General features: G+C 40.7%; 1 protein-coding gene across 3 annotated transcripts in view; it reads right to left on the minus strand.

Moving 5' to 3' along the window:
* TFB1M (transcription factor B1, mitochondrial) overlaps nucleotides 1–13,777 on the minus strand; it is a 34,798-nt gene that overhangs the window by 18,215 nt on the left and 2,806 nt on the right. For all 3 annotated transcript variants that reach the window (XM_084889412.1, XM_084889411.1, XM_084889410.1), the window contains exons 2-4: nucleotides 13,051–13,202; nucleotides 3,836–3,944; nucleotides 2,410–2,561 (exon numbers count right to left, since the gene is read on the minus strand). In XM_084889412.1, coding sequence (XP_084745538.1) covers nucleotides 2,410–2,561; nucleotides 3,836–3,944; nucleotides 13,051–13,202 — 413 coding nt within the window. The remainder of the gene's footprint in view (nucleotides 1–2,409; nucleotides 2,562–3,835; nucleotides 3,945–13,050; nucleotides 13,203–13,777) is intronic.

The raw sequence follows: 13,777 nt of genomic DNA on the forward strand, positions 1-13,777 counted from the left end.
TGAATTTGAAGACACAGCAATTGGAACTAATTTTTTTCGTATGGCAAATTACTAATTCTTTTCATAAGAGTTAACCAAATATGCATGCATTTGCTAAATGATGTCTTTCTCTGCTGATTTATAATCTCATTGTTATCCTACAGGAAGCTGCCTGGTTCCGGGCCCTCTAACCTCCCGCGGTCTGTCACGCTGTGTCCCGGTGCTTTGATTAGAGCCTCACAGGCATTTTTTTTTTTTTTTTTTTTTTTTTTTTGTCCTCCTCACAGGCAGTGTGACACTCGATAGGCAAGTCTCTCAACACTCTTCTTTTCCAAAACGTCTTACCCATTCCTACAGGTCAACTTCTCCACAGGATCCCTGGAACTTACATACGTTTTGAGATGTTATATAAACAATATATTTCTAAACAGGTAATGTTTTTTACTTCTGTTTCCAATAATGATATATTTTATTTGCTTCGATCCCTACTGTATTTAGTATATTCATTACTAATTCAATCCTAAAGTCTCCCCAATGCTCATGCAAACGTGATAGGTATTTTTATGAAATTTCTGATCTGCTGTGACGTGGACTGAAGATCCCCTCCTCTCTAGTATTGGACCTTCCGTTCCCAGATTTCACACCACCTTTCTTCTGTGGCTCCGATCAGACCGGTGCTCGCACAGGCTGTGTCATTATGCTGCAGGATGCTAAGGTCAGTGAGAGGTGACTTTCCAGTAAACCGTGCGAGGTTCACTGGCTCATGGGTAACTGTACTAATCTTGCTTTCCACTTCAACCATCCACAACCATCAAACCAAGTGGATTACAGACATACATTTAAAAGGTAAAAGAATAAAGCTTCTAGTAGACAAATATCTTCATGACCTCAGGTTATAAAAGTTTCTTCAACAAGACATAAACAGCACTAACCATCAATTTAAAGTTATGAGCATGAGCCCTTCAAGACACTGTAAAAAGAAAATAATAACATGCCACAGTAGAAGATATGCAACACATTTAACTAATAAAGGACGAGTAAGGGGAATATGTCAGACTCCTCCAAATCAACAAGAAAAAGACAAGCAACCGACAGAAAACTCAGTAAAAGGCACGTACTTCACAAAAAAGAACTTACCCAAAAGGCCAATAAACATGTAAGAATCATTAAAAACCAGCAAAGACAGAATAAACCACAATGACACACCATTCCCCCAAATTGACCAAAAAAGGGCAAATTAGGCAAAAGCACGTACTGGCAAGGATATAGAACAAAATGAACTGGTGGGAACACAAACAGGCTCAATGACTTTTGAGAACAATTTAGCATTAACTAGCAAAGGAGAGAATTTGCAGACCCTCCAATCTAGCACTTCTATGTGCTATGAGCTCTGCCTGACATATACACTGTATGTATATAGGAATGTTCATGACAGTTTTGCTCGTAATAACAAAATACTGAAACTATACAGGGTCTCCAAACAGGAGAATGGGCAGGCAAATTACGACACAGGCAATGAGTTAGTAGTATATATTATACTATATAATAGCAATATGAATGAGTCAGGATAAAGAGGATACAGGAGATAAACTTGCAGAGAATAATAAATCCCAAATTCATAGTATTGACTACCTTTGCAGTAGGTGAAAGATAGGAGATAAAATCAGAATGAGGCATCCAAGAGTGCCAAAGATGTTGGCAATGTAATGACTAAGTTGACTTGGGCGATGGGGACTCGGTATTCTTTTTTGTTAAGCCATACAAATTACATGGTTTAACATGTATTTGTATGTTAAGTACTCTTGTATTTATGTCAGAACACAGCTTTGTAAAAACACTGATAGTCTGCAGATCCCCTCGCCTACCCTGTATATCTGGAGAGTGAACTTTCTGGAGAGTGAACCTGGAACACAACTGCTGTGGGCATGCAGGCATGGCCAGGGTGGGGGGTTAAATGAAAGTCTGCCTACTGAGTAGTGAGCCACCGACCCTCTCCCCTTTCTTAGCTCCGAGTTGATGATAACATTCTTTAGCTGCCATTCTATGAAGGTCAACAAGTCAGTGATAGCAGGTCACATGCCAATCCCTCTGTGCTAGTGCATCACCACGTTGCCCAGGTTCTGCCTTTCCTTAGCTGAGCAGGGCCAGTTCCCGCATCCACCACGTGGCCTCTTAGCGGGCAGCATGGCACTCCTACTCTGCACGAGCGCTGACAGCAGTGGCATCTGCCGCCGCCACCACATGCTTAACTTTTGGTTGCGCTGTTGTTGGGTTTCTGTGTGTGTGTGTGTGTGTGTGTGTGTGTGTGTGTGAGTGTGTGTGTAATGGAGTATCAGCTTTAGAGAACACAGCCTGGGACACAAATGCAGTACTAGCTGGTCTTGGAATTAGACCGTGTGGTAAAATAGCCAGAAGAAAATGAAAACTCACCTCCGCCACTTCCTTTTGGAACGTCAGCGTCATCTGGGTTCTGCCATAAGCAAAAGGCCCATCGCGCTGAGCAACATTTTCAAGCCACTTGATTATGAGTGGAGTTGACACATTGAAAGGCAGATTTCCAATGATATGTACATTTGGAGGATCTGGTTGGCAGGAGAAAAACCAACTTGAAATGATTTCATCAATATGGTTTGAATATAATTTTAATTAAGCGTAAACATCAAGCTAAATACATAGCATCAAATAAAAATATATGAAAAACTATGGTTGCATATTTTACACACCATTTATTCTTCAAAAGCAATGTTGTTGTTGTTGTTTTTTCACAATCAGCTTTGAATTATTAAGGGGAAAAACTTCTACCTAATTAGCATTCAGTCAGTGAAGTCCTCAGATTTTTGGCTTAGGAAAAAGATACACTAAGAACTGCTTTGAGGAAAGAGAATGTGCTTTGGACATGAAGAGGTCAAGGCTCCCAGAGGAACATGCAGAGGGTCGGACGCCCGGGAAACGGACACAGCCTGCGAGTGCCTATGACATGCAGGTGTAATCCAGGGAGAGGAACCCAGACAGATCTGTAGCAGAAAGACACCCGAGGGAGAGCTCAGAAACAGGTGAGAGGTGGGTGAAAAATAACCACCAGCAAAGGAGAGCTAGAGATAGCTCACAGCGACGTGAAAGGAAAATCGGGGGGATGGCATCAGGGAAGGCAGGGGCAGCCACCTTCCCGAAGAGAGTGGGTAACGGTCGGAGGAACCAGGAGAACTGGCGTGGGCTGGGGACACCGGGAGGTCACTGCGGTGGGGCAGGGCAGGCAGGTGCTGACAAGAGCATGGGGTGTCAGGAGGCGGAGGGGCCAGCACCAGCCACTGCGGGAGCCTGCCGTGGAGCCAGACACATGGTGGCAGACAGACGGGGTGCACCAACATGGCCCCTCCATCTGTTCTACAGGGTTTTAAAGGCAGAAACCAGAAGCGCTGAAACAGAGGTTCTCAATAAAGTCTGTGGACGAAGAGGGCCATGGCTGGTCACTGGGTGTGAACACAGAGGGAACACAGGTAAAAGGAAGGTTGGTGTGACTTGGTTCACTAACACCCTTTCTGTTTTACCATTTGGAAAAAGCAACACCGTATAGCTCACCTCATGTGCTAGCATAAATATGACAAGTGTATCTGAGTAGAACCCAAAATATTTGAAAAATGGGACAAATAAATTAGAAATAAGAAAGAGTAATAGATTTTGTATTTTGGAAGAAAATAGAAAAGCAGAATAAAACTATAATACATATTACCTATAAATTGTGTTTGGGTAGTTTTTAATATAAGTATATAATAACATCTATAATATATAATAATGTAAGTATCTCTACTATAAATAATAACCACAAGAAAAAGAAAACCAATCCAAAGTCACTTACCATCCTCCCACTGTCGTTTAAGACTTTCTGGAAAAGCCCTTTCGACCTTAAATGTCAACACGTCGCCGTGGACGATCCTCAGTTTCCCCGGTGCTGCGTCAGAGAGCATCTAGTTCAGAAAGGCCAATACAATGAGCTCATACACTTTGTCAAATACTGAAACTAATGCTTTTACTTCAAATCTATGCATTATTAAATCAATGTGAAAAGCCAGAGACTAAGCATGACTGTTAATGCACTCAAGTTCACAGTATCAACCGCAAGAGACTATACAGTGGCATTTCACTTTTAACATATGAATGACTGGACAGCAACAGATAAAAGTATAAAAATAGCTTACTATTCAACACAGGATCTATTAACAATTTTGGCCCTCAGAATGACTTGCATTTCTGAATAGATTTAGCAAAAACTCAACTCCTATCTTTAAGTTTTTAAATTAGAAAGCATTTGTAATATATATATATATTTTTAAATCTTTATTGTTGGAAGTATTACATATGTCCCTTTTATCCCCCCCACTGACCTCCTCTAGCCCACCCCTACCCCTCACCCCAGGCCTTCACACCCTATTGTCTGTGTCCATGGGTTAGGCATAGTGCATACAAGTTCTTTGGTTGATCTCTTTCCACTCACCCACCCTCCCGACTTCCCTATGAAATTCCAGTCTGTTCCATGCTTCTGTCTCTAGATCTATTTTGTTAATCAGTTTATTTTGTTCACTAGATTCCCCATATGAGTGAGATCATGTGATACTTGCCTTTCTCTGACTGTGTTATTTCACTTAGCATAATACTCCCCAGGTCCCTCCATGCTGTTGCAAATAGTAAGAATTCTTTCTTTTTTACAGCTGCATAGTATTCCACTGTATAAATGTACCATGGCTTTTTTATCCACTCATCTGCTCATGGACACTTGGGCTATTTCCAAATCTTAGCCGTTGTAAATTGTGCTACTATGAACAAAGGGGTTGTATATATCCTTTCCGATCGGTGTTTCTGATTTCTTAGGATATATTCCTAAAAGTGTGATCACTGGGTCAAATGGGAGTTCCATTCTTAATTTTTTTTTTTTTTATAAATGTTGTGATTTTTTTTCCTTTTTTTTTAAAAAAAAATATATATTTTATTGATTTTACATAGAGAGGAATTGAGAGGGATAGAGAGTTAGAAACATCGATGAGAGAGAAACATCGACCAGCTGCCTCCTGCACACTCCCTACTGGGGATGTGCCTGCAACCAAGGTACATGCCCTTGACCGGAATCAAATCCGGGACCTTTCAGTCCACAGGCTGACGCTCTATTCACTGAGCCAAACCGGTTTTGGCCCATTCTTAATTTTTTTGAGGAAACTCTATACTGTTTTCCACAGTGGCTACACCAGTCTGCATTCCCACCAGCAGCGTATAAAACATACTTGCCAACACTTGTTGATGATGATAGCCATTCTGACAGGTGTGAGGTGGAACCTCATTGTCATTTTGATGTGCATCTCTCAGATGATCAGTGACTTAAAGCATTTTTTCATATGTCTCTTGGCTTTCTGTATGTCCACTTTGGAGAAGTGTCTATTTAGGTTCTTTACGCAATTTTTGGTTGGATTGCTTGTCTTTCTTTTGTTAAGTTGTATGAGTTCCCTGTAAAATTTGGAGGTTAAACCCTTATCAGATGTATCATTGGCAAATATGTTTTCCCATGCAGTGGGCTCTCATGTCATTTTGTTGATAGTTTCTTTTCCTGTGCAGAAGCTTTTTGTTTTGATGTAGTCCCATTTGTTTACTTTTTCCTCAATTTCCTTTGACTACTGCTATGAGAGATGCCTGAGATTTTGCTGCCTGTGGTTTCTTCTAAGATTTCTATGGTCTTATGACTTACATTTAAGTCTTTTATCTATTTTGAGTTTACTCTTGTGCATGGTGTAAGTGGCCTGGTTTCATTTTTTTACATGCACCTGTCCAATATTTCCAACACCATTTCCTCTCCTAACTCTCTCCTAGCCTAACCCAGGCAAATGACAGGAAGGATGAAAGAAGCATCACAGAAGCTAGAGAAGGCACGAACCTCCTCTGGGCCAACACTGTGCCTGGCACATGCCTCTCTGAAGCGTATAGCTACAATTATGTATCTATATCACAATTGTGTGTACCTATTTCACAATTATGTGTCTGCAGGTTTTTCCCCCCTACAACAATGCATGCTCCGTAAGGGCAGCACCTGTTTTTCTTTTTTTAAAATATATTTTTTATTAATTTTAGAGAGGAAAGGAGAGAGAGAGAGAGGGAGAGAGAGAGAAACATCAATGATGACAGAGAATCATTGATTGGCTGCCTCCTGCATGCCCCCTAGTAGGGATCATGTGCCCTTGACTGGAATGGAGCCTGGGAACCTTCACTCCAAAGGCCGATGCTCCATCCACTGAGCTAAACCAGCCAGGGCGCACCTGTTTCTTACCTTCCTCAAGGTCCCCTGCAGCTATAACAGGGCAGAGCGAGTACTTCTACAGGTAAGTGCTAAGTGGATAAGCAGATGGCATTCAGTTTTTGTGACACTGGAAACTTCCTTTCCTAGCCTGTCAGATTTGGGGTTCCATAAAGTTGTAAGGTAATTAGCTGGCAAAGACTTATTTCACAGATAACAGGCAGAATTACACAAGTAAAATGTTTCAGAAATACAGAGTTGAATTGTCTATGTTGGTAAGAAGCTAAACATTTAAAGTTTGGGAATCAACTAGTTTAATATATTTAGCCATGGTACTTTAGCAAAAATGACTGTGCACTTCTGATATTAAAATATATGTGGATTATTTTAAATCACCACAATTTGTTAAAATTTAATTTGATGATTTCTAAACACAAAATCTTAGAAAACCTAATAACTTCAATATATTATAAATAAAAAAGGAGATAGCTCTCTATGAAATAGCTCTTACTGTACAAAAACTGTGTATTTAATGACAGCATTTACTATCAATGAAGAACATTAGAATTTTTCTGTAATTATGTATCACATAATTAAAACAAAACAAATTAGCATACCAAAAAACAAAGAGGCAGAACTAAAAGCCTATGTTTCATAATGTCAATATATAGAAAGTAATTAAGTAATTAGTAATTAAGACTCAGACAAAACAAAACAATGCAAACTAGGCTCCTTGGCATTAATTTACATGCTCTGATAACCATGCTTGAGATGTTAATTTTGCACACTGACACACCACGCTGCAAGTCAGGAAGGCGATATAGCACATTTACCCTCCTGTCCTAGTTCAGCGTTACCTTCTGTTATGTGTGTCTTAATTCCCCTCCAGGCCGAAGTCTCCTTCAATGACACACCAAACCTCCCGTTCTTTACAAGGTCTACCTCTCCCACGACAACTTAGTAGCCCCATCTTCCTCTTTCTCACTTCCTACTGCAGAAGGGATGAATGCTGGCGTTCACAGCTTTATGGCCAACATACTGAATTACAGAATTCTGACTCTCTAGGGTAGGGGTGTCGAACTCAATCAGAGAAGGGGCCAAAATCTAAAATCCAGCCTAAATCGCGGGCTGAATGGTTTACTGAACAGTCATAAACTGACAATGTCATAAACTGACAGCGGAGTGCAGTGATGACAGCGCGGTGCGGGCTGTATTGCAAGGCCTGGCGGGCTGGATTTGGCCCGCGGGCCTTGTGTTTGACACATGTGCTCTAGGGGAGTGATTATACCAAGTGTCCAGAGAGAAAATGGTTTCCTGGCGGTAGCTTCTGTAAAGGGTAGATGGCACCACATAATGGAGCATGCCTTTACTGAAAGGAGAAGACAAAGGCAGAAATACCCGCACATGGTCACTAAAAACCTCCCTCTAACCGTCCAGGTCCTGCTGCCACGTCCCGCAGGGAGTAACGATGGCCCTCCGAGGTACTTCGCTGGTGACCTAATTTGATGATGAAAGAATTTATGTAATTCTTGGAACTTGTGTACAATGATAAATCCCTTGAGAATATAACACTGTATCAAATAGCCATCTTGCACATTTTCTGCCACCTTCTCTTGGTGAGGGGCCTACGGCAACCAACACTGTACGGTGGGCTAAGCACAGGCCACACAGCTCAGGACCAGGGCCTTCCTCCTGGCCCAGTAAGCATCCCCATGCTGCTGAGATAAAGGCTGGGCTAACTGTGAGGTAAACTATACGAGAATTAAAAAAACTGTAACAGAGGATATGACAGGAGAAAATACAAATTTATTCTTATATAGAATACACAGGAAAGACAAATGCCATTTAAAAAAAAATTTAAGCCGTTACAATAGACTTTTTGAGGGGGAAGAGTACAGCATTTCCAAAGGTCAGCTTGCTTTGCGTTTTAAACAGGACAGAACATGTGTGGCAGGAACTCATTTACTCAGCCTCACGGAGGAATTCGATGTTTGACTTAGTACATTTTCTATTCAATGAACGTTCACTCCTTTAAGTGTTAGTGTTTCTTAAAAAGACATATATGGAAATCTTTATCAACTATATTGCTCAATTCTCTTCTTTAAGCCAAGTACAGTGAACCCAGTTTCACCCTCTTCTTGATGGCTTCTTCATTTCTGCCTGTAGAGTAATGGCCTCAATGGTTATGACCCTTACAACTGTGCTTCCCCCATCTCCCCCCTCCCCCGTTTTTATATTTGCTTTTTATAGCTGTTCTGCCGCAGTAATAACTGTTACTTCTTGCTGTTGTCAGAGAGTCTGCTCTGAGCACTGCTCTCTACACCTTTAACCTGAGGTGCAGTGGACCAGAAAATCACTCTGCTGTAAGCCATCTTTTGTTTACTTGTTGTTTTGTCTATGTGATGATTAACATGGTTTTAACTATATCAAGTAAGTTACATGTGTAAATTACATAATCATCTCATAGCATAAAGTCAAGCAGAGATGAAAAAGTTTGCTAGAGATGAAAAAATTTCAAAATTTTATCATCTCTGATTAAAAACAGCTCCTTCTGCCAGGATGGCTATATTATATTTTATGTCCCTTTATAAGACCATGAGAAGGGGAGTAATTATAACAGCAACCACTGATTGGCTACTGCAATATATACCAGGCTCTTTACATACATTCCTGTCTATCTTTGCAATAACTACCAGAGGTAACTATTATTCCCAGATGGAAAAGCTGAAGCTCAAAAAGATTCAACAATCAGCTCAAGGTCACAAAGCTAGTGGTTGGTATACCTGAGGTTTGAGTGTCCATTCTGTGAACTTCCCACTTTGTCTGTCAGGTAGAAATAATCACTCTGTTTACCTGTTTATAAAGCCCAGAGACCATACTAACAATAATCACTGCCTTCCCATTTCCAAAATTCCACAAAATAAGCATCTAACTTAAAGGTTAAGAAGAATCCCAGAACTTCTGACCCTGGACAAGATGGACTGTAAGGGACCAGCTATACTTTTTCCTTAAATAAACAATGGACAAAACAGTCCAAACAACAATACACAGATACTGGACATCAGAGAGCTCGGGAAAGCCTGCAGATCCAAGAAGCTCAATGAACCCCATGAACAAGAAACATGAAGAAAATGACACCAAGGCACATCATGAGGAAACTGCTCAAAACAGCGATAGATAAAAATATAAAGGCCAGAGGAAAAAAGACAGGAGCAAAGAGGAAGATGACAGATTCCTTGTTAGAAGCAACATATGAAGTCAGCAGCACAAAACCTTCAGAGTAGTGAAAGGACGTGCCAGGATGTTTTCCAAAAAATGAAGACAAAACAAAATATGTTTCAGACATATAAATGCCGAAAGTTACATGACAAACAGATTCATGCTGTTATGAAATGCTAAAGAAAACCTTTCAGGTAATAGGAAAATGATACTAGATGGAAATACACACAAAATAGTAATCTCTTTAACAGAGAATTGACTTTGAAAAGTCACATTGTATGGTGAACTGTGTACCATATGGGGAAGTATGACAATGAGCATACGAAGGAGAGAAGTAGACTACTGCAGGATTGTATGCTAACATTTGAAGATACCCTGGGCTATGTGAAGACGTATGCCACACACCTCCCATGAGCCGCTGAAACACCAAACAAAGCGCTACAGCTGTATGATAGACAACCTGGAAGGAAACGCAGGAGAAATTCTAAGCCCCGCTATTTCCACAGCACTGAGGATTTTTTAGTTCAAATAATAACGTTACTTTTCTCCTATACCTCTTTCCAGGTCAGCACCTCCTGATCAATCCTTAATTAAAAGGGGTGTATAAAGCATGGGGTTAATAATTTAACTGATTAATTATATAAAAATCTGCACTAAATTTACTAAGTATGAAGTATTCATTCAATTCTCATAACAATCCTATAGGCAAGATGACAGAGAGATCGGTACCCACCAAGGTCACAGAACTAGTAAATGGTAGAGCCTGAAGCTGAACCCAGAGAGTCTGACTCGAGTCTGAGTTCTTCATCACAGAACTGAACTATGATGCTTTCAAGGGTTAGAGATGTTTCCTCCTCCACAACGTGCCGATACTGAGACCTACATAACCACCATGTTCTTTCCTCTAAGCTGCCTCCTGATAATATAAGAACTGAATTAAGCTACAAATGACATACACTTCTAACTATAAGACATTTTATAAATTATTACAATTTCTTTAAAAAGTAATTCTATTAGCTTAGAAGTCACTAAAATGGAATCCTTAAAATAGATCGCTCTCCTCCTGCCTGTACTCGGCTTTATGATTAATTTAGTACTTCGAAAGGAAAGTGGTTTTACATATTGAAACATTCTTTACAGAAAAAAGAAGTCTATTTGATATTTTAGCATCCAACGTTTTTCTTTAAGGCAAACTCCTTTCCTGCACACGAGGCACCAAGAATCTTGCTGCTTCTACAGCAACAGGTAAGTCAAATGTACATTTTTTTTGCGGTGTAATTTACCTTGAAATTAACCTACTTATATTTAGAAAAAGGGCACAAAACTTTTCAATGATTCACTTTCATGGTTAAATGACACATGTAGTCAGTTAATCAGATAGATGCACAGACAGTCAACTTTTTATTTCCCTCGCGAGGCATTACCGAGCACCTGCCAGATGCTGGGCATTCACATGCGGTAGAGATGCAGCCGGAAACAGCAAACATGTAAGAACACAGAGATGGCGTCAGATGACGGCAAAGCTAATGAGCAAGTAAAGCAAGGTGGTGAGGAGTGCAGGGGGTACAGGAGAGGGAGCACAGCCAAGATAAAAAGGGTGCAGTTGTTTTTTAAAATCTGTCTTCAAAGATCTTTGGTTTAAATCGGAGAGAATATGTGAATTAAGATGGAGGCGGACAGAAATGCGATTCACCTCCCTGCCCAATGGGAAAGAATTGCATGCAATACTGGGTGAGACTGAGGGTTAAGAAGTCTCTTTCAGAGCCAAATATCAGATGAGTATTTCCTATGTCAAAAAAGGGCTAGATGATTAAGCCTGAGAGAATTAAGTGGTGCTATTCAGTTTCTTTTCATCATCTTATGATCTCACCAAAAATAATGTCCCTACTTCCACCTCCAATTGAAATACAGTTCTTAAAATAAGAAAGCTGTTCAATGCAAAAACTCAACATCACATTCCACATTTGAGCAAAGAATATGTACCACATAATATCCACAAATAAATATATAAGTCTGAAACCAATTCTGTCAATAAAGACTGGCGAAATTAGATCAAACATAAAAACAGGATATAGCAAATAAAAAATCATTAGGTTTCTTTTTAAAATCAGATGTATGCACACACAGTGCTAGACTTTCAAATAAATTTTCTCAAGAGTGTTCTGGCAGAGATAAATATTTTTCCATTGATATACATACATGTATTAGAATGTGCTAATTTAAAACCAACTGTTCTTCAGGTATGAAAATAATCATGAAAATAATTCCACTATTCTATTGGACTCACCTAATAAATTGCTAACGGCTCTTTAAAGTTTTAATTAAGGGGGAATAAAAGGCCCTTCAGTCACTAAGTGTCCCTGATGAGGAATGATCACTGCTAACATTTTTAAAATGTATGTGCCTTCTTCTTACTATTATTTTTTTTAATCCTCACCTGAGCATATGTCTACTGATTTAAAAAAATATATATTTTATTGACTTTCCACAGAGAGGAAGGGAGAGGGATAGAGAGTTAGAAACATCGATGAGAGAGATACATCGACCAGCTGCCTCCTGCACACCCCCCATCAGGGATGTGCCCGCAACCAATGTACATGCCCTTGACCGGAATTGAACCTGGGACCTTTCAGTCTGCAGACCGAGGCTCTATCCACTGAGCCAAACTGGTTTCGGCTGGCTGTCTACTGATTTTTAAAGAGATAGGAAGAGATAGAGAAATGCCAGAGGGGGAGAGAAAGGGGAAGGAGTATCGGGGAAGGGGGAGGGGGAGAGAAACGCCCCGACCAGGGATGGAACATACAACCTCGGTATGTGCCCTGAGCGGGAACTGAACCTGCAGCCTTTTTCAGTATACAGGACAGCGCTCCAACTGAGCCACCTGGCTTAACTTAAAACCCACACCTGCCTCCACTTCTCATCTTAATTCGTTCCTTGAGAAGATCAAAACAAGTGTATCCTCTCCCTGCCAACCTGGATAGGTGGCTTTGAATTCCCTCTCAGGGCTTCTCTGCTCTAGTGAAGTGCCCGCTTCCTTCAAGTATTTCTCATGTGATCACAGCAACGCCTGTTTTGAGGCTGCACGTATCACTGCCTTCACACCTCACCTAGAATCTATCCCCAGAGTGAACTACTCCATCCCTTCACTTTAAAAATGCTCTTCTTGAATGCCGAAGCTTAACGATTAGTCTCTCAATTAAGCCAATGTCTTCTCCGTCTTCTGCTTATAGCAACGATTTTCTGACCTTACATGAAGTTCTCAGAAGTCATGCTGAGTCATTTTTAGCATTATATACCCTTATTTACTTTTAAAGGGATGGGCCGTAACGCCCACAGATACTAGATTTTTAAACAGGTGACACAAAACAGCTAGTTTGTGGAGTGTTTTTATAATAGCAGGTTCATTCAGTCCTGGTCAAGGGACCACGTGAGGAGACGTCAGAAAGGCAGCCTTCCAGCCTCCAGACTACGGGACGGAGCCTGGGGACCTGCACCCACCGAGTCCTCAGGGACGGCGGGGCTTCCGTCCGGGCCTGAAGATTCCAACGGGGTTTTTAAAAAGACTGTGAGCACCTCACCTGTAACCCAGGAAGGAAGCGACTGTCCTTTTCCACCACCAGAAGGTCAGCGACGCCGGCATTGAGGATGGACCTTGTGATTCCGCCCGGCCCGGGGCCCACTTCGTACACATACGCGTCTGTCAGATTGCCAGCTTTCCTTACAATCTTATCTGGAGAAAAGAAACTTTCAGTTATCTCGATTATCTTGGCAAATTTTGGTGTATGGCATTTAAAAAAATGCAAGTTCTTATCAGCCATTACCTAATCAACTAATCCTTTATATACAATTATTAATCCAGTTATTTAACTCTCAACCTCAACCAACACATAGTGGCCATTCATCATCCTATCACATCACTGTTGAAAAGTACCAGTCCTTTAACAAAAAATAGGATTGCCGTGACAAATGTCTACAGCCTAAACTGGCCTAACATTGTATTTTATGTTCTTCCTCCGAACCATCATTTCCTAAGAAGGGGCTGGTTAAGCATGCACTCCTTTTTAACCCTGTTGAGCATCAGACATCTGAATGGACAAGACTACTTTCACATTGAGAATTTTCCACATTGCTCTTTTAAAATGCAGAGGCAAAAAGTGCTGGCAGTCTCCATTTTTACCTCTCTATCTCTGGCTGCTGGACCATATGGCACTAGCAACAAGTTTATAGTTCATAAGACTTGCAAAAATTGGGGTTCTTGGCTGTTTTCAGTTAGAAGTTAAATTTAGCAATGGAGGTTTTTAAGCT

This window comes from Pipistrellus hanaki (genome assembly GCF_964339955.1).
Source record: "Pipistrellus hanaki genome assembly, chromosome: 7".
Taxonomy (NCBI): Eukaryota; Metazoa; Chordata; class Mammalia; order Chiroptera; family Vespertilionidae; genus Pipistrellus; species Pipistrellus hanaki.